The sequence below is a fragment of the Podarcis muralis genome, chromosome 12 (genome assembly GCF_964188315.1).
Source record: "Podarcis muralis chromosome 12, rPodMur119.hap1.1, whole genome shotgun sequence".
Taxonomy (NCBI): Eukaryota; Metazoa; Chordata; class Lepidosauria; order Squamata; family Lacertidae; genus Podarcis; species Podarcis muralis.
In genome coordinates this window covers 30,146,392-30,171,388 of record NC_135666.1, presented here as the reverse complement: position 1 = coordinate 30,171,388, position 24,997 = coordinate 30,146,392, and the positions used below count along the sequence as shown (strand labels likewise).

General features: G+C 40.0%; 1 protein-coding gene across 5 annotated transcripts in view; it reads right to left on the bottom strand.

Moving 5' to 3' along the window:
• Nucleotides 1-9,794: 9,794 nt before the first annotated feature.
• UMAD1 (UBAP1-MVB12-associated (UMA) domain containing 1) overlaps nt 9,795-24,997 on the bottom strand; it is a 36,915-nt gene continuing 21,712 nt past the window's right edge. For all 5 annotated transcript variants that reach the window (XM_028751408.2, XM_028751409.2, XM_028751410.2 and 2 more), the window contains exon 5: nt 9,795-12,283. In XM_028751408.2, coding sequence (XP_028607241.2) covers nt 12,038-12,283 — 246 coding nt within the window. In that variant the 3' untranslated portion in view covers nt 9,795-12,037. The remainder of the gene's footprint in view (nt 12,284-24,997) is intronic.

Here is a 24,997-nt window from a genome sequence, read left to right as displayed (position 1 = left end):
TCATACACGTCTATCATGTTGCTTCCCCTTTGCTTGCCTACAGTCCTTAGATGATTTCCATCTTTTGACCCTCTGCTTCTTGTATGTTCTTCTACACAAATCTTAAAATAATGGAAGAGCAGATGCAAGCCAATATTATGTCATGATACAGATGCGGAAAATTTGAACGCCCTTCTTTGAGGGCTACTTTGTAAAAACAGAACAAAACACCCTTAGATCTTAAAAAAAAATACTTGATGGTGGTAAAACAAGGCAATTACCTGATCCAGTTTGCAGTGATGGTGTTATTTACATGATGTTCATTGGCCTTAGTCATGGTATTTAAAGAGAAGCAGACACTGGCCTTGAAATGAGTTATGTCTCTTGCTTGGAACAAAATCCTTGACCATTACATAAAACATCCTCCTTTTTTGATGCACTTCAATGAGCTCAGTGTTCTTTGTTGCAATAATGCATAATCAATACCGCCCACTTTAAAAGTCAGAAATTCCAGAGAACGGCAGTTAAAATAAATTAATTTTGACTGGAAATGTTAATTTAAACTCTTTAATCACGGGAAACAGTTCTATGCATGCAGAATCCATGGTCCTACAATGTAGAATCCTGCCATCCAGTCTTCTGAATCCAGTGCATCTTCTCTGGTGTTGATCAATAGCAAAGGTGGCTATTAAGCACATTGAACAGGGATAGTGCTGTGGATCTGTAATTTAGGTTCTTAAAGTTTTTGAGAGATTTGAAATGAACAAACATTTGGATCCGGAAACTATAATTGCTGCACCTATGATTTATATGAAAAAAGGGGTAGGATACCATTTCCCAGCTGTATGGCCACATTGCCTTATGGGCAAAACTCTGGGGGCTACAAGCCAGTGGTGGGTGGGGACATATGCAAAACAGTGGGTGGGCCCAGAAGCAAAACTGGGCGGAGCAACGGATGTGACTCTTATCAGTGCACAGTAGGCTACATTCCAGCCATGCAAAGGACAGTGGTATCTAGCTACCCACAACTCCATCCTCCTTTAGGGAAGGCAGTAAGTGCTATTTCAGTTCAAGGGCACATAACAGCCAGGAAAATCACTCAAGGTGGATGGATGCATTAGCTGGCACACTAAAGCCTAGAAGGTTCTAAAGTTCTATTTCCTTTTATAGTATTTCTCTCCCTCGAACACTTCATTTTGCCTTTACAGTTTGGAATTAGGCATTAACTAGGTACAATAAAATAGATTACCTACTGACTTAACCACATGAGGCAATTTACACATTCCTTTAAATCAGATGTCAGAAAACTCTCTGCAGAGGGCTGGAACCTAAGCTCTGGTCCACCTGACGCAGAACAAGTGAGAACAGACACACTTTCATTAACAAAGGCGTGACACACTTAAAATTGCTGTACAAATAGCACTTGTGGTATCCAGGCAGCAGAGGACAAAGGAAAACGCAGAAACAGTTTGATCTGCCTATGAAACTCACATACGTCTGCAGTTTTAGTCCAGGACTGGGGCTTGAATTCACTGGGTGGCCTTAAGCAAGTCTACCTAGGTAGCGAAAAATAAAAAAATAAATGGGGAATGGGGAGGGAATCAAGTATGGCTCTCTGAAGATCTTGGAGAAAGGGGTAAGGTAAAAATGCTATACATTTGTGGTTCTCAAATTTGTCTTTTTTGTGGATCATTTGAACATTGCTTGGGGGTGGGACCACTTGATGGACCACTCAAACTTCTTTTTTTAAAAAAAATCTATAGCAACTAATTCAAAATTTTAATAACCTTAGCATTTACTTTCTCACATGGTGGATGTGCTGATTTGGGGAGCCAAGTTCTGCAAAACTGATCATTCTTGCCAGGATAAATAAATAAATAAATCAGAGGGCCAAGTACAGATACGCTTAACTATTCCACAGCCTTTCCGTGGATGACAGTTCAAGAACCTCTGTTGTAAATCAAAGTTCAGATGGAGCACAGTGCTGTGACGAGCAAAAACATCTCTCCTTTGGCCTTGACAACCTTGGGATTTATAAAGTGCATTCAAGTGTTCAGAGAATTTCATGTACCTCGTTCTATTATCATTACAACAACCATGTGAGGTGGGTCAGTATTATAATCCCAGTAAATATACTGCAGGTCAGATGCTGAGACTGAAAAATAGAGCCTGGAGGTCATAATATTTCCCTTGAAATACTGTCCAAAGTACTTTGCATCCTACCTGCAGGTTTTGTATTGTAAGAAGCGACTTTCTTCCAAAGGCTGCCAGAATAAACCTTGCGAGCCAAGGCAGATCTACACCACATATTTAAAGTACACCCAAGAAACATTTCAAAAGAAAGAATTCTGCAATTTCCCCCTCACAGTGGTACAATTTCCAACACCTTTAACAAACCACAGTTCCTGGGATTCTTTGGGGGAAGTTATGCGCTTTAATTGTGCGCCAGATGAGCTGTAAATATATAGTGTGGATCTGTCCAGAGTGTGGTGTGGTGGTTACTGGCTGGACTAGTACCAGAGAAACCCAGGATCAAATTTTGCCACAAAGCTTCAATCAGACCCTGCCACTTAGCCCTTGGAGTGGGAAGTTGGTGCACTCCAGGGACTACAATTCCCATCTTTTCTGACCACTGGTCATGGTAGCCGGGGCTGATGGGAGTTGGAGTCCAACAACGTCTCAGGAAGAACAGAGATTTCCCATCCTTCTCTCACAGGGTAGTAATAATGATAAAATACCCCCCTGTGAAAAAATGTGATAATAATCAAAGACAGTTCCACCACTTCCAATGTTTCAAGTTGGGCTGTTAACCATTAATTCATCTATCCTTGGCTGAATAAAACCCTCTCTGTTCTTTAGCAACCATTTAACTATACCAAAAAGCCTGCAGGGCATTCTACACCTAAAATACTCCCATTCTTTTATGATGTCTTTGAATGCCGGACACAAACGTTTTACTGAACCGCAGAGCACACACGTTCCCAAGGGCATTGTGAGAGCACTCACCTGTTTGAATGGCGCCTTTCTCGTTGCTGCTGGAGATCTGGGCAGGGCAGGCAAGCCTGTTCCGTCAGTGAAAGCCCAAGGGAACAGATCCCACACAACATTCCATCCCCTGGTTTCATACCTTGCCATTTTACTGGCATGTTTGGTCCAGCAGGAATAATTACTGGGTTACCAGGCACCAAAATGAAACCCAGCCTAACAACCAGCTTTAGATCAGTAGTCTTGGAAGTAGACTTTGGGATGGTCCAAACCTCCATCTCTTATCTTTCTTCTGTTCCCACCCCCTCCGTTCCCCACTCTCCTGTTTCTCACCTTCTTTTTCTCCTTGCCTTTGAAAACAAACCAAGAGATAACTCAGAAATTATGTCACAGCAGAGCACCTCATCTCAGTTTCTTGATCAAGATACAGTAAGGATCTTGACCTTGCTTGGAAAATAAACGACTAAAATATTGTACAGGATCTGAGTGAATTTGAGGAATGAGAATGGGTTCAATCCTAACCATACCTACTAGAGAGTAAGTCCCATTGTATTGCATGGTGTGTAAGGACATAAGCTGCAAATCACAAATAGATGCCCCTTACATGTGAAATGCAAGTAAAAATAATGTGGAATCAAAAGGTGTTCTGTAGGAACACATATTTAATCAAAGGAAAATAGTGAGATGGAATATCCAAGGAAATTTAAAAAAAAGCAAAAACAACCTCCTGCTATTCCATTAACTGACTGCCTTTGCTCAGTTAATGGAATATTTTAATCAAATATGTGAAGGTAGAAAAAGATTTAAAATTCAGCCTCATCTTAATTTTGTAGAGAGTTTTTTATGGAAAAATCTCAGCTCTAATAACGTTGTATTGATTGTGCTGTATAAAACATATTCAGCATCTGTATTTAAAATGGAAAAACAGGATTTCAAGAGAACAATATATTCATCTCACATTAAAATATAGATGATTGCAAGATATTTGAATATTCTCTTTTTAACCTCTGAGCAAGACTGTTGTTCTGCTTGCTTTATTTTCCTTTCAAACTTCTGGTGCTTGGGAGAATATTTTCTAATATCATTGTTGCAAAGCTTGTAATCATATGCATAAAAGCAAAGTCAGGCACTTCCCAGTTAAATATTATAATACCAAATTAACTTGGTGAGCAGCAGGACAGTCTTAACTTTCAGGAGGTTTAAATACAGTTGTCAAGATTTTAGACCTAATTATATGGCTGTATCTGACATCAGGTTTTGGCAAAAGATACACAAATTCTTCTGCAAATTCATGGTGCATTAAAAATCCAGCATTTTTCTTCTGATGGCATATTTTAAATCTGCAATACAACTCTGTTGGAAAGTACCAAGCTCCACAATTTAATCAAGATTAAAAACCAACAACAAAAAAGAGCTTAATATTTTCTAAAAATGACTAAGGAGATAAAATAAAATAAGCTAACCGAACAAAGAACTGGGGCAGAGTTTAACAAAAGGCTTCCCTACGAAGTTTTAGAAACAGACTATCAGTAACAAGTAGTATGATGGATGGAAGGAATGAACTGATAATGTCAAATCCATCTCACAGATCTTTGAGAAAGAGGAATTAACGTTGCTGCACCAGACATTACAATAAACAACTTCCTGTATGAACCAGGTGGCCAAATTGCTATGATTTGGTGTGGGGCAATTGTAAGGGGGGAAACCCTGTCTTCTTTGAGCTGCACACTTCTTAAAAGTAGAATTCCCTCACACTCTTGCTCATCCTACTTTTAACTTCTCCGTCCTTCAGTTTATTTCTTGAATCTGGTTGGGGGACAACTAGGCAGGAAAGGAGGGGGACACATAGCTTTCAACAAAGACAGATTTGATGTTACACCATTCAGGCATCTTTTTAAAGTTCAGTTTTGGCTTATATATACAGTCAAATGCATGGAATACTTTACAGGAAAACTATTATGAAAGAAATCTGCGAATGTTCTCTGGTGAGATTTTTTTCCACATGTTTTTGCTGTTTGCATGTAAATAGCTTTTTAATGTCCTATGAGTTGTGTGTATGTGGTGAGTGACTTAGGAAGAGAGGCTTCTAAATGGGATCTTTGATCTCAAGCATTTATTTTATCTCTGTAACAAATAAAACTAAATGGAGTTGGTGGCTGAACCAAGTCCTCTTTTTCATCTGTACTGCAGCTGCTGCCTACATCTAGGATGATATCTGAGCCTCTCTCTCTTAGCTACCGCCCACATCTCCAGATGCTGTAATAAGCTGTGAATACCAGGCCTTTTAGCTCTTCTTGAAATTAAATCTTCACATGACTGAAACCTTCACAGCCATTTTCTTTTGTGCTATGCGTAATCTTTCTTTTCTGTAAAACTAAGTCCACCATGTAAGTGGCCATCATAAATAATGGGAACAGAAAACCTAGCCGTCCATCTGCTTCAGTTTATTATTTAGAAGGGCAAACAGTATCTTACTATGAGAGAATTCCTTAAATTAACAGTGCAAATATGGATTACACTATAGGACACTTCATTATGTTCAGAAGTATTGGGAGACATTGAAACCGGATGGGAAACTGTGGTTTCCTGCTACATGAGCAACGAGCCTCAGATTCTCTCACTCTCTACTCCTCTTTTGTGTTCAAGAGATTGGAGACAACCATATTTCATTATTATATTACATTTCTAACCCACCACTCCTCCTCCATGTTGTATCCTCATGCTGGGTAGTGATGGGCCCAAGTGAGCTTCATGGATGAGTGGGGATTTGAACCCTAGTCTCTGAGGTCCTGGTCCAACACCCTACACCCTATTGACAACACCATGCCCTCCCAATGTGGGAATCCCTATCAAGCTCTGGACATTGGTCAAGAATTATGGGAGTTGTAGTCCAACAACTGGAGGGTCACAATCCCAATTTTTGGTTTAAACAAACCACAGTTATTTGCACATTACAGGGAGCTAAGGCTTCTTTGAAGTGGCAGTGCTTAATCTTCTCTAACGCACAAAAGAGAAGGAAGCACAGAATCCCAAGGCTTGTTCTCAGAATGGGAACTATTTTCTTGTTATGGCTGAACCATCCCAATAAGTCACAGCATTCATTTGCTAGATACATCTACAACAAAGTGTTATGGAATTTTATTTGTTTTTAGTAATAATGAGAAAGTTAACTTGTAGGGGGGATGTTGCAGCCCGAGGCTGCACATCTAAGCATAAATACTTGGAAGTGAGTTACAACTGAAATCTATTGTTCTTAATTCATTCAAGTCATAATAAGCCTGGAATGCAGGGCTGTCAAATACTGTTTTATCTCTAGAGCAGGGAAGCCGGAAAGTCTCCAAATCTACCCAAGGAGATGACCCAATGGCTTGGTCGAAAAGCCTGCAATATGTTTTGAACAGCTTGCATTCTTGGTTGTCAGAGAATCATTAATTATTTCTTTAGTTTTATGGAACAGCAGCACAATCCTATTTGCATTGTTGGCAAATAAGCAGCTAAAACAGGTGGCACAACTCCTGGCCCAGCAGAAGTGAGTTGTCACCATATCACTATGACAGTTTGGTGGCCAGGGCCTTTTTAGTACCAAATGGACATGGCAAGACCACTAGAGGTAGTTTTAAATCCAAACGACCTCACCCCATAGGCTCACCAAGTTTCAAAGGCATGATCTGCCAGAAAACAAACCAAGCTTTGGAGAAGCAAGCCATGATGTGTATTTTTGTGGGGACAACTTCTGATTCACTCATGGTTTGCTATGTATGAACTGGTCAGAAACTAGAATTTTCCCATTCTTTTGGGAGTTTCCTGTAGTCACCTGGAAACATGTAACAGCTCTCTTATAAGTTATAAGACAGAAATTGCTCTTATTCTCCTGGGTACCTTCAAGTGGTTTCCATTACAATTCCAAGATACCCAGTTAACACTGTTTACAGAATGGAGACGAAGCACTGCAGCACTTATTCAAATACAATTCTGTTGCTATATACTCTATCATGCTAACCTAGGACAGCGTATCTGCATCGGAATGTGTCTTGGCATGGCTCAATTACAGTTGTGGGTAATAATCACCACCACCATAGCAGCCACATTTGCACTCAACTGCTCTAGAATGCAAAACTGAGTGGAATTAAAGAGCGTTAATGGTGGAACCTAGAGAGGCCAACTCACTCAAGTAACACTCTGTGACAGGGATGGGAAACCCTTTTCAGCCAGAGGGCTGCATTTCCTCAAGGACAACCTTCCAGAGGCCAGTAGTGGCTGTGACCACAAGCAAAAGGAGGTGTAGCCAGGGCCAGGTGCAGCAACAGACGTGAGATACATTTTAGCTATGCAAAGACCAGAGGTTTCTACGCACCCACAGCTTCCAGTCTAGGTAAGAAAGAGGTATTATCACTGTTCAGGTGCCAGGCAACAGCACTCAAGGAGGACACAGAGCAAGGCCAAAGAGGGCATGGCTTGGGGAGAGTCCCATGGACCAGACAGAGAAGTCTGGAAGTCTGGATTTGGCTTCCAGGCTTGAGGTTCCCCACCCTTGTTCTATGACATTAGGCCATCAGAGTGGCAGTGACATTGGTATAACTAATCTTTTATGCCTGTGCGTGTTTATGCATGTTGCCAAACCAATTCTACTCTCAGGGTAGCCAGTTTGTTTGCTGTAGGCTCCGTTTCTGTAGGATGAAGTGTAATTCCACCCAGCCTCACTGGTAGCAAGAGCTGGGTATTGGGTTGCAACCATATTGCGTTGGAAACAAACAGTAACAGAGGTGAGATAACCCAAGATACCCCTCCACAAAAGAAAAGGTTATTATGTCATCACATACACTTAAAAAAACCTCTTTATAGACTTTATAGACTTTACTTTTATAGAATGTTTTAGATTTAAGCAGAAAATGGGTCAAAACAACTGCATGCATATAAAATCATTCCAGAGAACAAATGATGGCTCTGCTTTGCACATGACCTTGGGGAGAGCCATAGTTCAGTGGAAGTTTAGTGCCAGAAGCTCCCAGTTCCTGGAATCTCTTGATCCAGGATCTCAGGAAGTTGGGCTTCCAATCCCTTGGAATACATGACCTTGCTACAATCTGTATTGTGCCTACCCACTTCTGAAGTTTAGTGATTATTTTGAAAAGTTCCACCTTGAACCAAAAAGTCAGATACACTTGATGAAAGAGTTGAACCATCTTTTAATTCACAATAAAAGCACTGCATGGAAGAGTACAAAGAATTTGAACACACACGTGTTTTACACAGGGATTTTCAGGTCTCAGGTGAAACGAAACTCTCTCCATGTCAAGATCATGATATATTCTCCACCTTGAGTACTGGGTCCTAAGAACAAAGACGTGTTGAGCATCCCCATAATTTTTAATCAAGTGCAGGCCTGTCAAGGAGTTTACCAGCTCTTCCAAGACTTAGAGCCTTTTGAAGACTCATTTATAGCCTGGCGAATATAATTATTTCCATTTTTGCCAACTTGTGATTGAACATTTCTCTCCCTTGCCATCCCATACTTCCTCCCCTAAACCCTTCTACTCACAGTGACAGATCCCTAGGGACAAATCTAGTTTTAGCCCTCAGATGCATGCAGATAGAGAAACACATAAAAGAATGATCAGACATGAGATAATGCCAAAGAATGTTTTCTGAGATACACATTTTACCTTCATGGATGTTTCCCTGCTCTTTATTATGGTTCTTCAAAGCTTTCTTAGATGCTTTCTTTGCAGTTATTCATAGAGTATATCTGAATTATATGGTCCCTTTACCTTTGCTGTAGTCACTAAATTACAAAAGGTGACAGGCAGACCACATAAACACACAATACACTAAGAAAGCTCCTAAGAAAGCTCAACTGAAATCAGTAGAAGCCACACAAGAGAATGATGTAGCTTGAAACTGCATGCTCCATGTTCCATTTCTCATGTAAACATTCAGACTGATTTCCATCTCCTTCACTTATAAGGTTCCATTGGCTTCTATGTTGCCAACAGACTGACCATCAAAGACTCTGTAGTCTATCCTTATTTGCACATCAAGGTAAACCATAGTTAATATGTCTATCATGCCTGTTTCGTTCCTCTCTGTTAACATGCAGAAACGCAAACTGAGATCCTTGGTTCAGTGCTGTGCCCAAATCAGGCACAATGGTTTGTTTTGGTGAAACAAACCATTATCACTAAGCTATGAACAATCCTTTCTGCAGATTGTGGTTTGTCTGGAAAATCATAATTGACCATTTCATAGGTTTATCTTGAGCTATAAATAGCTTATTTCTTGTGTTAAGATTCTGTTTTAAAATCCTTTCCAAAAATCTATAAGAAGATTCTTTTTCAAGGGAAATAAAGTGATTTGTAATGTTTATGTCAGAGCAAATTATTTATGCCAAAATATAATAAGAGACAGCCGTACCTTGGTTTTTGAACAGAATACATTTCAGAAGTCTGTTCGACTTCCTAAATGTGAAACAACAGCGGAAGCCACATTGAACGTTCGGCTTCCAAAAAAACGTTCAAAAACCAGAACACTCACTTTCAGGTTTTGATCGTTTGGGAGCCGAAACGTACGAGTACCAAGGCGTTCAACAACCAAGGTATGACTGTACTCACCAAACTGTCATTTAGCTGAGATTTACCAATCTCACAGGCTCCTCTAAACAAATGTAAATGTAGAAATAATTTACATTGCAGAGGAATTGTCAGTTGCAGAACAACTGCCCCAAAGCCCCTCCCACTTGTCACTGCTACAGAACACCTCCAATATGTTACAACACTCCAGTACCCAATTGTTAATAATTGGGACTCATTAGCCCAATAAAGATCTGCTGCAGGAACAGTTTAATAGTATAGATTTATTTCATTTTATTAACACCTGCCCCAACAAAGAAATACACTCCAGTGTAGCTCACAACAAGCAACACAATAAAAAAGACAATCAAAATATTAACACAAATACCTTCATTGTAACACTTTTGTGTGTTTTATTGGAGCCCCAATAAAAATATATACTGTGAAACTTACTTCGATGTAAATTATTTCAGGAATCGTAAAATAATCATACAATAAAAAAGAAATGCCAAATATAAAAGTATGTCCTGCAGCCTGCCTTTTATTTAATGCAAAGTATTTTGAAATATTAGCTTATGTTTCATACTGTACGTTACATCTAATTTTAAGTATATTTTAGATTATACTGCAAAGTAGTTTTTAACAGAGTAAAATGGGACAACAGTAGTGGCAATATTGCTTTTGGACTAGTGAAAATATAATGGCTAATGTCAAATAAAGAACAAAAACGAACAGTACAACATACAACCTAGATGATCAGGGATTGAGAGCCCCTTGCCATCAAATTTGCAAGAGACATAAATTCTAACAGCCTCATTTAAACTGTTTATTCCTTCCTCTAGAAATAATTATTCATATCCTCGAATATGATCACAATCTAGTTCTTCTGCTGATATGCATGCAACATCATACAGAATTTAGTGCAAATTAGATTTTCTAAGCTATCACTCAAGTTAATTAATAGAAAGTCATCTCTCATTTACCATTAAATAAATCTCTAATTCATTAAAAACAATGTCTGGTCCCTTCTGTGACATCTGATTAAACACGGCTACAGAACTGAACATGCAAGGACACTATTTTCCAGTTTCAAAAGGAATATCACATTTAATTAGCTTTTATTGCACACATTCAAATATACAGCACACCTAGATCTGTCAAACTTTATAACATAGTTTTCTCAAGAAAAAAAACACATAGACATTAAGGAAACATTTAACATTTGTTACTGTAACACAAAAGCAAAGCAGTGGATCCAGAATAAGTTCCCCTAACGTCAATGGAACCTAAGGCATGACTAGCATCCCAGTGAATTTGATGGGAGTTAAGTGTATCTAATGTAATCTCGAAGATTCATCCCACAGAGGAACTTTCCCCAGCCTGATAACCTCCAGACAGCAAGGCTGAAAGTCAGGGCTGATACGAATTGTAGTCAAAACCACCTGGGTGGTACTAGGTTGGGGAAGGCAGTCACAGAATATTAATTTTAAAAATGTGTCTCATGTTTTTAAATAACCATGTTGCACATTCCTTTTGAAATACTTGCTTTTGGCACAGAACAAATGCATCCTCTTCCACTCAATCCCTGGTAAAAAGAAAATAAATGAACCCTGCACACAATAATTATTCATATACACTACAATAGTGAGCACAGGGAAGTTCAGCTAAACTTTAGTAGCAATAAGACCTGTGAATTGAATATGTGGGTCAGAGGATACCTCATATAGTTAAACATGTAACTATTTGATCTTTTCCAACACTGCAACCCATCAATTTTACATTTGACCCATATAAATTATAGGATCAGTGGTAAACTTGTGTGTGTGTGTGTGTGTGTGTGTGCGCGCGCGCGCGCGCATAAACACATATCCAGATTTCACTCTCTAGTGGGTACAGAGGTTTGCAATGGAAAAGCTGATCAAGATATAAACCAGAAACATATGTGCCGGTGAAAACAAACAGCAAATGAAAAACTGCTGAGTCCCAAGGAAATATAGTATGAAAACCCCAAAAACTACACCAGCAGCCCATTCTGAGCTGTGGATGCAGACAATTCTGTATTTCATAAAAGGGGTAAAATAGAATCTGGCACAGTTCAACGTTTCTACAAAGTTGTGCCTAATGTTCGAGAACTTAAAGGCTGTTCTCCCAAAATGAGCCAGTTTATTCACCATCATGTACTTCTTACCTGTTTATTAAATCAAAGTGCTCTTGTAATATGCAGTGTCTCCCTTTGAAAAGGCAAGCCCTGAACTAATGTCAACACCTGGATAGCTTATCTGGAATTAAAAGGAACTCTGCTCGAGGAGTTCAAGCTGTAGATTATAACGGAATTGCCAGGTTTCGCACAGGTACTTTCAAACTTTGTAAGGGACATCACAGAGGATGGAAAATGTCAATGCTTAACCAGACAATGACTCAGATTGTGTCACAAAGTAGTTGAGCTACGTAGCACACAACACCTCGGTATTTTACATCAAGTGATCAAGGTACATTTGATTCAACAACTACGATTCGCACAGCACAGAATTTTCAAGCGTAAAATCGTACCAAAACCTTGTTAGGTTGTCATTGACATCATAGGAGAGCAACGGTCTGGGGAAGTCATTGCATGCGTCTTGCGCTGCCAGAACATGTGGTGCAAGCGTGAAAGGTACATCACTGAGAAGTTCCAACATAGAAGGCTGGCTTTCCATGTTCTGGTTTTTCTCTGTCCCCACCTCAGGCAACTTTGGTTGATTCTCTGAATTTGTCTAAGGAAACAGAAGAGAGAAAAAGAGAGAAAATGGATATTATGAACGCTGCACTTGCTCACAGTGGCCTTCTTGCGCGCCGTCGTTGTGAACTGGCTTGAATAAAATTGAAACAGTCAATTCATGCCATGATGTGGCCCCAAGCAAAGCTGAAGCCGTAATTGCAGGTGACAAACGAAGTGCCTCCTGTGAATTTTGTGCTCTGGGAAGACAGGGAACATTTGTGTGCGAGGATGGTAACACAGTGTCTACGTCGGCACTGCTGTTAAATGAGCATCTCTCTTTAAAAACGCAGCTGCACAAAGCCATTACTTTAACCAGATAGTGATCTAAAGAGACAAGCGTTATTCTAGAGGTTCCAGTATTCATTTACATGACTCAATCCTGTATCAGCAACTCTTAAATCAGATTACAGGGGCCTTTCCACACAAGCAGCTTACTAGACTATAAATGTGTGTGTTTGTTTCTCTTTGGTGTACGTTGCCTACACGCAAGATTGTCCTCCGGTCACATGGAATACTGCGTTTTTCAAGAGCAAAAAACAATAACATTTTGCAGCTGGATAATCTGATGCTTTCCCCAGACAGTGCATTTATTGCTATTGTGATTAATAAGCAGGGGGAAAGTGGCCTGAAGGAGGAAAGGTCACAAGGCCTCTGTTGTTAGTAGTTTCCCCTGAACAATAAGAGCAACTGTGCATGCTGGATCAGAGCACCGGTCTACTTTCCCCTGTAAGAGAAAACATGCTGTCAGGCATGATGTCCTTGTTTAACGGCATAAAAGAGAATTAAAATCCCTAGAGTCTTGTTTTGTTTGCTAAAACTACACTAGGGAACACCTGCTTGCAGTTTAATTGTTGCACAAATGTAGGACTTCAAATAATGACCCATATTAATATAGCATGTGAGGGAAAATATGTTTAAAGTTAACTGCACTCATTTGAAAAAAAAAAGCTGGAGAAAGGAAGGTAACTTCATATGTTGTCCTGTCCCATTTGTTCCTCTTTCTTACAAGTGGAATGAAATGGATTTGGAAGAAATGCCATGCTGACAACAATAGAAGTTATTCTTTTATACAGCAGCGCTGCAAGCAGTAATGAATGATTTACAAAAATGCTGTTCTGAATCTTTAGACAAAAGAGAGGTTAAGCTCTTGCTTTCAAATGGCTAAACACCCTAATTATGACAATTTGCAATGTATTGTTTCATTCCATCTTGCTTTTACAGGCACCCTGCTTCTCCTCTTCTGGTGTTGGGTTCCACACCTAGTTCATTTGGCTAAAGAAGGATTAACATTTCAGTCCTGTGGGCCATGTATGCAAGAACCACAGCTAACATTTCTGAAAGCCATGGCGTTTGAGAAACACAACACTTTTATAAAAGCAGGAAATGAACTTACCAGAAAATTCTATCGTTACCAAGTTAAGGCTCTGTGCTCCTACATCTCAAACAGAAGAAAATGTAAGCTAAACTTAAGTAGGGGAAAACATCTGCTTCTATGTGCATCTTCTCAATCCATTAGGTTTTCTGGGGGGCCTTGTTTGGTAGACCACCACTATCAGAAGTAAGGCTGGCCATGTCTGTGAAAAGGATAGCAGGACCGAATCTTTTCCCCTTAATCACTCAGTAGCATCATGAAAGCAGCAAAGACTGTGTTTCATAAACACTTATGGAGCAGTATTTAAATGTATCAATGTGCTGGGTTTTATGAATTTATAAACATTTTAATGTCATTTTACTGTGCTTAGTTGTATTTTGTAGTGAATGAGGCCCATCCTAGGACCATCCACTATGGAGAGACATAAAGAAACACTCTCGCCTACACATATGCAATCTAGCCTGAATATGATGTAAAATGCATTAACTATAAGATTCAGATGCGGGAGGTAGTGGAGGACAGAGGTGCCTGGCGTGCTCTGGTCCATGGGGTCACGAAGAGTCGGACACGACTAAACGACTAAACAACAACAAAAATAAGATTCAGAAGCCTGAAATTGCCATGACCTAGAATTGTATATAGGGACGCGGGTGGCGCTGTGGGTTAAAGCCTCAGCGCCTAGGACTTGCCGATCGAAAGGTCGGTGGTTCGAATCCCCGCGGCGGGGTGCGCTCCCGTCGTTCGGTCCCAGCGCCTGCCAACCTAGCAGTTCGAAAGCACCTTCGGGTGCAAGTAGATAAATAGGGACCGCTTACCAGCGGGAAGGTAAACGGCGTTCCGTGTGCTGCGCTGGCTCGCCAGATGCAGCTTGTCACGCTGGCCACGTGACCCGGAAGTGTCTGCAGACAGCGCTGGCTCCCGGCCTATAGAGTGAGATGAGCGCACAACCCTAGAGTCTGTCAAGACTGGCCCGTACGGGCAGGGGTACCTTTACCTTTACCTTTAGAATTGTATATACACCTCCACTACCAATTCTGCATTGTAAGGCACTCATTTTTTCCGTATCTCAATTTCCTTCTGTTTTGCTTTCGAATTTGGTCCTTTTCTGACATCTTTTTAAATCACCCCATTAAAGGAAAATTGCTTCTCTCCTTTTTAATAACAAATCCCTCTTCATTCTCTCAACTGCATTGCTGCAATACGAGGAAATGGTAAGGCAACAGCAACAACCCAGTTGCGTGAACTTCTTTTCCTCCTTGCAAGAGTTTGCTTTATAAAACCATCAAGAAGCAAAGCTCATTGGAAAGTAGGGGAGGGGGGAGGGTCTCAAAACCCACTGACTTGCTTCCTTGGTTTTCAAACATCAGATGGCTCTAATTAACTGTTTCCGCTTCAGTCTGTGCAAACCTTGCACATTCTAGGAAGAAGCATATTGCTTTTCCCCATCTCTTAATAAGCACATGAGCTGTCATGTGCAATCAAAAGTACATCACCAAATATATCTTCTTCCCATATTATGCTATGTTTTCCCTATGAGAGTAACCTGCAGAAACCATGTCATGAAATAAAACCATAAAGCAGAAAATGGCTCTTAAGAGATGGGCAATAAAAATTTCAGAAGGAGTTCTGTAGTTGAAAATTAACAGCTTCAAATGATAAATAAACAACAAACAAACAAACAAACAAACAAATAATAAAAGAGATATGGAGACTTTGTGAAGTTTATGCTACTTCTATTTGGTCTTTTAGTTTATCTCTCTTCAGATTACATTATTCTATTTAAATTTGAACAGTTATGAATGCTCAATCAAATATATTCTAAAAGAAATATTGTGTAGGAAGTTCCGTGTAAATAAAGGATTTTAGGTATACAATTCCATTAAAAAAATATTTTTAATGCATATTGTATGGTAAACATGTGTGGATTCTTATGTAGGGCAAAGAAGCTGTGTTAACTGCCCCAACGAGATTTAAAACCATGGGTTGTATCCAATCACGCTCCTCCAAATATAGAAGGCTCTTTGAACTAGCAGATTTTTCTGTGAATAGAAAGGGGGGTGATTTCCACAAGTTCTCCTTCTTTCCTGAAGCCCACACCACCCCAGCTGTCAGGAGCAGACTGTGGGGTGGTGGAAGCAAGAGGGGACTACAGAAGGAAGAGGGGAACAAACAAAAATCATTTCCCCTCTTTCCCCTCAGGGAAGTCTCTGCCAGATCAGGGAGTCTTCTGTGAATAAAGGGACACAACTGGATGCATGTATCATTTAGAGACTGCTACCTAGCACACTGTTTCATGTACTTAACTCTCAAAGAAGTTAACAAGTCTGAAAAAGTTGTGTGGATAACCTTAGGGGACTTCATGCTGGCATTGGGATGGGCCAAAGGCAAAAATGAGTGGAGCAATTAATGTCATTACACACACACACCTCCCTCTGCTATCCAGGTAAGCAAAAAGCATTATGACAGCTCAAGCACACATGCCAGCCAGGCAAAACCATTCAAAGAGGGTTGTCGATCAGGAAAAGTTCGGGAGTGGCCTAGGAAAAGTCCCAAGGGCCTGATATGAGTGTCCAGGAAGCCACATTTTGCTCCCAGCCTGAGGTTCCCCATCCCCATCCTAGAGATATCCTGGAAGCTTGGGCCTTTCTGGAGAGTTCTGCACCCATTGCAGCTGTCTGAAAGCCAGTGCTATCTTTCTAGAAAAAGAGGTTCCAGAACTCACCATGAACGCCTCCCTTGTTCTCTTATAATGGCAATGGCGCCCACCTGGGAGGTGCAGGAACTCAGTTCCGGTGAGTTCCAGTTGAAAAAAAAAACCCCTGCTGCAAACCCTAATCCTCCAAATACTTCATAAAGATCTAGGTAAACTGCAGGTAAACAATGAACTCTACCAATGGTTAAAGAAGAAACAAGAACAACAAAGCACTTGAGCAGGCTTCCAAATCCTGGCCAATTAAGTTTGCCACGGGGGTACCGAATTACACACATTTAAAAAAACCATGGACAAAATGTGTTATAACTGGATAGTTTAAAACCAGATTTCTTTTTAAACAAAATGTGGCACCTACACATCAGTACTAGGCTGACTAAAAAGGTATTGTTTTGTATATAAGATCTTATCAAGTTAGGTTAACCTTTACTTCTCAACCATAGCAATTAACTAAGCTTTTCCATGCCTAGCTTCGGACAAACAACATTGGTGACAAGAGCAAGGGCGGTATCTGTCAATCCCAAGATGTTATGCCAACTCTAACAGTACTAAGTATGGAAGCATGGGACAGCACCTTATCAATCCTGTTAACTTGCCAAGCTGGTTTCAACAGGCATATCACAACAAAACAGTGCTGCGCAAAGTGAAGGTTATAAAAATGGCTTATGCTTCCATGCTTGTCTCTTTCCAGCACATACAGTAATTTACAGCAGTGTGTTTGGAGGATTTGATATTCTACCTTAGACATGCTGATTCTGCTTAACATTCACCTTTACCCAGCTTGTCCCATTGAGAAGTTGGGGTATTCAAAACATATTCTTCAGCAGTTGGCTACACAAAATGCTGTCAGGTATACCATCATCACAATTTCCAAGTAAAGTGGACTGTCAATTCAAATAATTTTGAAGAGCGTCTTTAATATTTTACATTAGAAATTCAGGGACCATAGATAGGCTGCAATGACAGCTGACGGTAAACATTTATTTGCAAAAATAGGCACTTTTCTTGTTCAGCAATGTTCTCTCAGCACCCATTATCTAAATGCTGTATGTTCACAATTCAAAGAGATGAGTAATAGTACAATATCCTACAATGGAAAGCTTGAGCTTGCAGACAGAACTTCAGTGGCAAATGTTAATAATGCAGGACACATCAGCCGAAATTCCATTATTTCTGAGTTTTAACAAATTATATTTGGAGAGGGCAGTCAGCAGAACAAAGCAGCTACAGCAGAGGGTTTAGATCATGGGTAGGCAAACTAAGGCCCAGGGGCCGGATCCAGCCCAATCGCCTTCTAAATCCGGCCCACGGACGGTCCGGGAATCAGTGTGTTTTTACATGAAGAGAATGTGTGCTTTTATTTAAAATGCATCTCTGGGTTATTTGTGGGGCATAGGAATTCATTCATTTCCCCCCAAAAATATAGTCCAGCCCCCCACAAGGTCTGAGGAACAGTGGACCAGCCCCCTGCTGAAAAAGTTTGCTGGCCCCTGGTTTAGATGGAAAACCCAGGTTCAAATCCTTTCCAGTCACCAAAGCCCACTGGATCAGGGCTGGTGCGGTGGGTGACTGTACTCTGAACTAGACTGCCGTGAATGTTCCCCAAACTCATGATTCCTGCAATCAGTTTCAAGAGCTGAAGGCAGACCTTGATCAGCAGCTAGGAAATATAACTTTGCTGACAAAGCCAGGGCAGAAGGAGTATCCCTCCCTAGCCAATCAGGAAGTCTCATAATGTCAACCAATCATGGGGGGAAATAATGCATTGTGGCATAACACACACAATCCTGGCCCTAGCCTCAATTGTCCTTAGTACAAATCTCTGTTCATCTAACATCCCCTGGTCTGGTTCACCCGTCACAATAAGCTGCATGATGGCTTACAATGAGCAAGCATGTTGGTACCTCCCTTGTTTCCTGAGAGTAAATGAACCAGAGCACTGATTTAGTATCACATGCAAACCAATGCTTATGGTTTCTTTCTATCCAAGCAAACCAGAAGAGGAAGCCAAATCAGCACGCTCTGGCACGCTTGCTCAATCATGGTAAGCCATAGTTCAGCTGACCATTATGCACAATCCTAGTCACACACATCTTCAGCTGAAATCACAGAGAGATTTCAGAGCTTGCTAGAATGACCTTGCTCCCCACCCCCACCCCCACCCCCACACATCCAGTGAATGTATGAGGTTAATGTGAACAAGGTTAGCAGCATGCATGGATCTACTTGGGTTAAGTACAGCATCTTGTTTCCACGGCAGCGAACCAGATTGTCCTTGGAAGCCTACAATAGCCTCATCCTATTGTCGAACCCAGAGGTAGCCACTGACAGCCTGAACCACTTGCAGTCACTGATAGACTTGTCCTACTTCTGGGTGGATAAAGATGACCACTTTACCATATATTCTACCACACACCTGCACCTTACTGACTAACAAGGAGGAGCAATTTTTATAGATGTTCCTTTTTGAAAGAAGAGAAGGAACAGTTAAAAATAAAATGTGGATGTCCTTGAGAAGATTTAATTTGAATTGAGATGAATCATGAGAATGGCTGTTCTTTTGGGAATTATGAAGTACAGTCAGCATCCTGTGGGGATGTACAAGGTGTTCCTATAGAGTATAGAGGGACATCAATGCCAGGCTGAGGGAGAAATTCTGCATTGGTCTGTAGTAGTTTTCCTTTATTTTCTCAAATCAGACACAAAGGCTGCGAATACTAAATTGCCTGAGAAATTTGGGGCTAAATGCATGAGTATTCTTCAGAACAACTCATTAAACAGCTGAGGTGAGAAGCCACTACTATGAAAAGGTACTGGTTTTTGGCTGTTCCTCATTTTCAGATTTTGCACAAATGTCTTAACAGGGTTTGCAAAATGAAGCTTATAGGAACATGACGCTAAACAACAACATACTTGGGGGGGGGGGACATGAAACCTCTCTCAAAGTTATCTCAAGACAAAAGCATATATAAGAACTCATCTACATCTATTGTACAACTCTGAATTGCCCTTCTAATCTCTTTTAAAGAGTTCAGGTAGAGACTTCCTGCATTTTTATAAAAACAGGATCCTCTTCAGTAGCAATTTCTCTGAATTGTAGCAAAGAACAACTCATTCAGCTTTGGCATGACTTCTGCTCCCAAACTATCACTGCTCAGTTCTATTTAGGAACTGGAAAAATCAAAATGAAGCTGAAGCTATCATCCTGTTACCAAATATTTGCAAGGTGTGTTGCAAAAATGGAAAGACATTGTGATGATAGAAATACAAAGTGCTGGAGGAAGAGTGCATGCTCAATAATTCCTTTGCATCAGCTTAATTATTACGAGAAAGGGCAAAAGAGCAAGCATCAGGGATTGATTATAAATGATAGCAACTTTTTCTGCACTCTCTGGATCTTTTAACATTGCTGTACTACAGCTGTTGCCAAGATTTCTTTCAGCTCTGCTCGACCTCATGAACCAAGCATCCAGTTCAAAGATGCAGAAGGCTTTCCATTCTCCTCTGTCTGCCTTGACCAGCCTGAAGTGCATCTTTCTGAAGAGCTTAGTATGCAGGACATATACATGTATGTATGTATGTAATTCTTCTGTGCTGTGCCACAACACAGACACACCAAAGTCTGGTACTGATCACAGAATCCAACATCTTGAGAAGCTCAGCTTTCAATATTTTAAAAGCAAATTTGCAGGACTTACAACTGTGAAGTTGGCCTTCAAAGTGCATGGGCAATTGCTGAAACCCCAGAGGGAGTTCAGCAGGATTTCTAATGGGCTGAGCTCTTTCTACAAGTAGAAGATAATGCAAAATTTGCACACAGGCAAATTTGCTAAAGTTGCATGATTTATATAACTTTTTTTCTGCCTTAGCACACATTTTGTTGGTGGGAGAGTGTTAAAAAAATATCTGCGTGTTTCCAGTTCCAACCCACTGCCTCTTCAGAAACAAGCTGACCTCAAACCTTTGGCTCTTTGTGTCAAACTGAGTATGCAAGTCTACTTTGAGATGAACACACTACAAGTTGAGCCACACCTTCTGGTTTTCCCCAGATAGCTTTGGACCAAAGCCAGCTCCCAAGCAGAGGAGATGTGAAGCTTGTGCCTTTCATATGAAGTATAAAGCACAAAGAAGGGTCAATAAAAGACAACATTTGACCACTTGCCTATAATGATCACTGGTTCCTTTTGAACAGTAAACCTGAAACTACAAGACTAAAGCCAAGTGTCTGTTTTGAAGATCAAATAGCAAGACAATAAACTGACCACTTGTTAATTTCTTTGCTGGTATAGTACTGGGTAACATATTTATTTTGACCACTAGAAATATAAGTCACCCAATAAAGCAGGAAAAGAGTATAGTGAAGAATCACAATGAAAAATAAGGTTGGAGGGCAAATATGTGAATTTGTGATCAGCTTCACAAAACAATATTTGGATGCTTTTTTTATAAATAACTGACAGGAAGCACCAATACATTTGGCATCTGTTGAAGAAAAGCACATCTAGCCATCAGTGCAAAATGCAATGTCAAAGAAGCAAGCATAAGTTACTTTTACAAGGTGACAGTAGACAAATACAAACCACAGCAGTTATTTCTACAACTACCTTCTTTGTTTCTTGCACCAGTCTATTCCCCAGGGCACTCAAACACAGATGTTTGATAAGCTTTATAAATCCTAATTCATGATCATGCCATCTGTCAGAATCAGATGAGGTTTTATTTATTGTTACAGGTATTACATACTATGCTGTTGGTTGCTGCAAAACAAAACAAAGCAACAATTATTCTCTTAATTTTCTTAATGAGTCAAAGAGAGAATTAAAGGGGGATAGGTGAAATGATAGCTGTGGACTCTGGCACTGCAACTCAGTATTCATTCTTAAGGGCAGAACTCTGTATTTTGAAAATAAGATTGGAGCAACCAAAAGACATTTAGACAAGGACTATGATAGCAAAGAACAAAAGGAGGAAATGGCAAGACTATGAGGACTGCACATAGGTGAGCAGTAAATGAAGCAGGAGGGGGTGGGGAGTCAAGAGTATAAGCCAGAGATTCAAGGCCGAACAATTCAGTCAAGTAGCGTTTGGAAAATCATCAACATAAATTATTGTTAATGAAAATTCCTATGGTAGTTTTCCATGCACAAAGTCATTGACAATCTTTACAGCAATTATGTGAAACAAAGTTAAACTATAATCCAGCAAGCTGACCAAGGCAACCCAGCAAACCTGATGACTGACTGGGGCTTGGAACTTGAGTCTCCCAGTCCTAAAAACCACCTTGGCATACAACCACCCTAATGCAGTACATTTGTCAACCTACAATAACCATATTAGTGATCATAAAAAGTTGACAGTCTCATGATTTAAGAGCAAAGATCAGCATTAGGAGAACAGATGGATTTCTCAGTCCTCTCCCATCATCTTCAAAGGTTAATTTCAAAAGAGGCTAATGTTAAAAGGAAATAAACTATGTATATTGCCTCTGCAGACAGGAATGTTTTCCTTTTTTAACCTGAGCTTTTTTTGCAATATAATTTAATTAAAATTATTTTTTTGTTAAGCAAGGAGAATGGAACCAAATGACAAAGGCCATCATCTCTAATAAGCCATACAACTCTGACAGTGAGCTAATTGTAGAATTGTATAGTTTCTTGTTTAACCTTCTTGCCACTCTCCTCTAGGAAGTCTTAGTTCTGGTTCAGCAAACTGCTTTCAGCAGCACATTACTAAAAAGTCAACTTTGCTCCATTACTGGAAATTACAATTCAGAAGACCTTGTCCACTGTCACCCCTTTTAGATGAGCAATACCATCACCATGGATGCCCCTAAACCCAGGAAAATTACTGTGACCAAGGTTTCAGTGCTCATAAATGTCAGCACTGCCTAAAAGCAGTAGAACAGAGTTGAAGTCCAAGGCGGAATTTGAAGCACTTGTGTTCAAGGAAGGCATATACAAAAAGAGAACATTTCTTGGGGATACACAATATATTTAATACAATTGTGATTATGTAAGATAGGTTCCTTCATATGAAGCAAACCTTCATATATTTATTATTGGGGGGGGGGGTTTGGAAATGTTTGCTGTATATCCTTGTGCAATGTTTTCCAAAGAACTTCTTGACATGCAAATACATGAAATATGACTCACTAGTAGCTATGCCCTTCTTGTTTATTCATAACCACACAAGCATTTCTGTCTCCATTTCAATGCATAGCTTAGAACACAAACATCTATCAACTTTACAGTTTGTTCTTTGTAATGCACAGGCATGGAAATAAAGGTTTAAACATCAGTCAATGTCTGCAAACTTCCTAGGAAAAGTGATCTATTTGTTTTATTTTATTCAGCCTGTTTAGAAGCTTGCCTATACACAGCAACTAGAGATGTGAAGACTTAGAAAACATAAAAATGGGGGAGAGCTGTGAAAAAAAATTGTTTTCCCCTCCATGACATTACATCTCTAACAGCAACCCATAAAAAGATAGAAATAAACAATAAAAGTGGTATCAATAAATGTTTTAAGTTGACAAAAACAGATAGTTTGATCTTAAATATTTCTATGTGAACACCAATTACATCTTCCTAGGATTTCTGTGAGGCAATACATGTTAAAATTACTGCTTCATGGCACCATTTTGCATTTTTCTCCTTGCTAATTTTCCTCACATTTTTTTCTGTCCTTGTAAGGCAGGTGTGGGGAATATTCGGTCCTCCAGATATTGGTGAGCTACAACTCCCATCATCCCTGGCCATTGGTCATGTTTGTTGGGGCTGATGGAAGCTGTAGTTCAAAAACATGCTGCAGAGCCAAAGTATGAAAGCAGTCAATTACTTGCTCCTGGAATCCTACCATTCTACCTCTACTATAAGGCTTGAAGCATCTTCAGAACAAGCCACACAGACAATCAGGATTCTTGGGATAAGAAAAATGCTACCCAAAGCAGTTTTGGTATATACGTAGTGTGATTGCACAATAAAGAATAAACACAGTCTTCAGACATAGCCTTATTCTTTTGGTCCCTTGAGAACAAATTCAGGGATCTACCATATTCAAACATGAAAAAGTGATGTGCGTGACTAGTCCCAGTATTACGGTATATTTTTCACCGATTCACTTACCTGTGAATAATCTCAAAAGCACTAGCGAAGAGGGCAAATGATATACCAAAAGCTGTTTTCAGAAAGGACTGCAGTGATCAACTAGACTTCCCTCATTCATTGCTGCATTTCATATTTCAATATTTCTCCCTAAGCTCCCCAAATAAAAAATAAAGTGGTAGCAGGCAACAAGGTGGCGACAGCTGTCACTCCTTGTGCCATTTAAATAGGTACAGTGGGGGAAAAACAGCAGCAAGAGTATGGGTAGCAGCAGTCTTGTGATGGGGTTCACAGACAGATCAGCTTTTTTGCCTGTACTTCCTGCTATCCCCAATCACCTATAATTCACTTGAGGTGTTTGTCTTCCTCACTTTTATTATGCTTGAAAACATATTTTATACAAAGAATCATTCTTCCATGCTTCTAATGCCAATGAGGTTCCTGAATTCTTCTAATCAGCAATGAAATATTTGTTCCTTCTAATTTTCCTAGTTTGTATAATTTGTCCGAGTACACAGTACTGTATTGTGTTAGCATTGGCATTTCCCAAGATAACTTTCAGAAATGAACAGCTTTTCTGACTCCATCTTAATTTGAAAACTATTTCACAGTTTTTTCTCTCATTTTCTTTTCTTACTACCTAATGGTACTTTACTAAAAATTAAGGCCATTATCTTTTGTCTACTATTTTCAGTACCATTCTTTTCTTAGAAACATGATGTCAAACATTTCGTTATCACTTTCTCCCTAGGTACCTATTCTGTCCATGTTCTCTAATTCCTCCCTACTGTGCAAACTAGGTCTAAAATAAGGACTCCTTATTGCTCGGCGAACCTTATGTAAGCAATTAATCTTTTGTAAAAACTTTCTGAAGTGTGATGGACAACACAGTTTGCCATATTTTTGGAACACTTCCTTAGGGTACATCTTATGTAGGTAATTATTTATTTTGTTTTTTATTTATTTTTCAGAGGGAACTGCGACAAAATGTTGCAGTGTACATCACTCCCTGCTTGGAATTCCAGATTCCCTTTAAATCCCTTCCCCCCAAGGTTTCCCTGGCAACAGTCATTAGGCATTTCATGCCCACTGGGCATGCTCAGTTCTTTCTAACTGATGAGTTTTTTGCTCCATTTGGGTTTCCCCACTTCATTTTTGAGGGGGGCGGGTTGGACGGGGGGTTGCATAAACTCATGTCCAATTAAATTCTCCATGGGTTCTATGGGCAGCTCTTTCTTTCTTCCATCTCTGGGGACATTTACAAATAGTTCCTCAGGGTGCAACAGGAAGTGACCTAGCCAAACAATGAGATGGTCCTTTCTACAAAACACACATACATATGTCCCAGGATATGGTCTGAAAGCACAGGAGGCCATCACCTTGCTGAAGCTATGCAGGTCTAGGTCTGACCAGTACTCTTCCATCTCTCTCACCAGCCTTTCAATTCTCCCTGTCTGCCCAACATGGTAAGATTCTGGCCCCTGGTAAATGCAGCAGCAGCCTGTGCCACCAAATTATTATGGG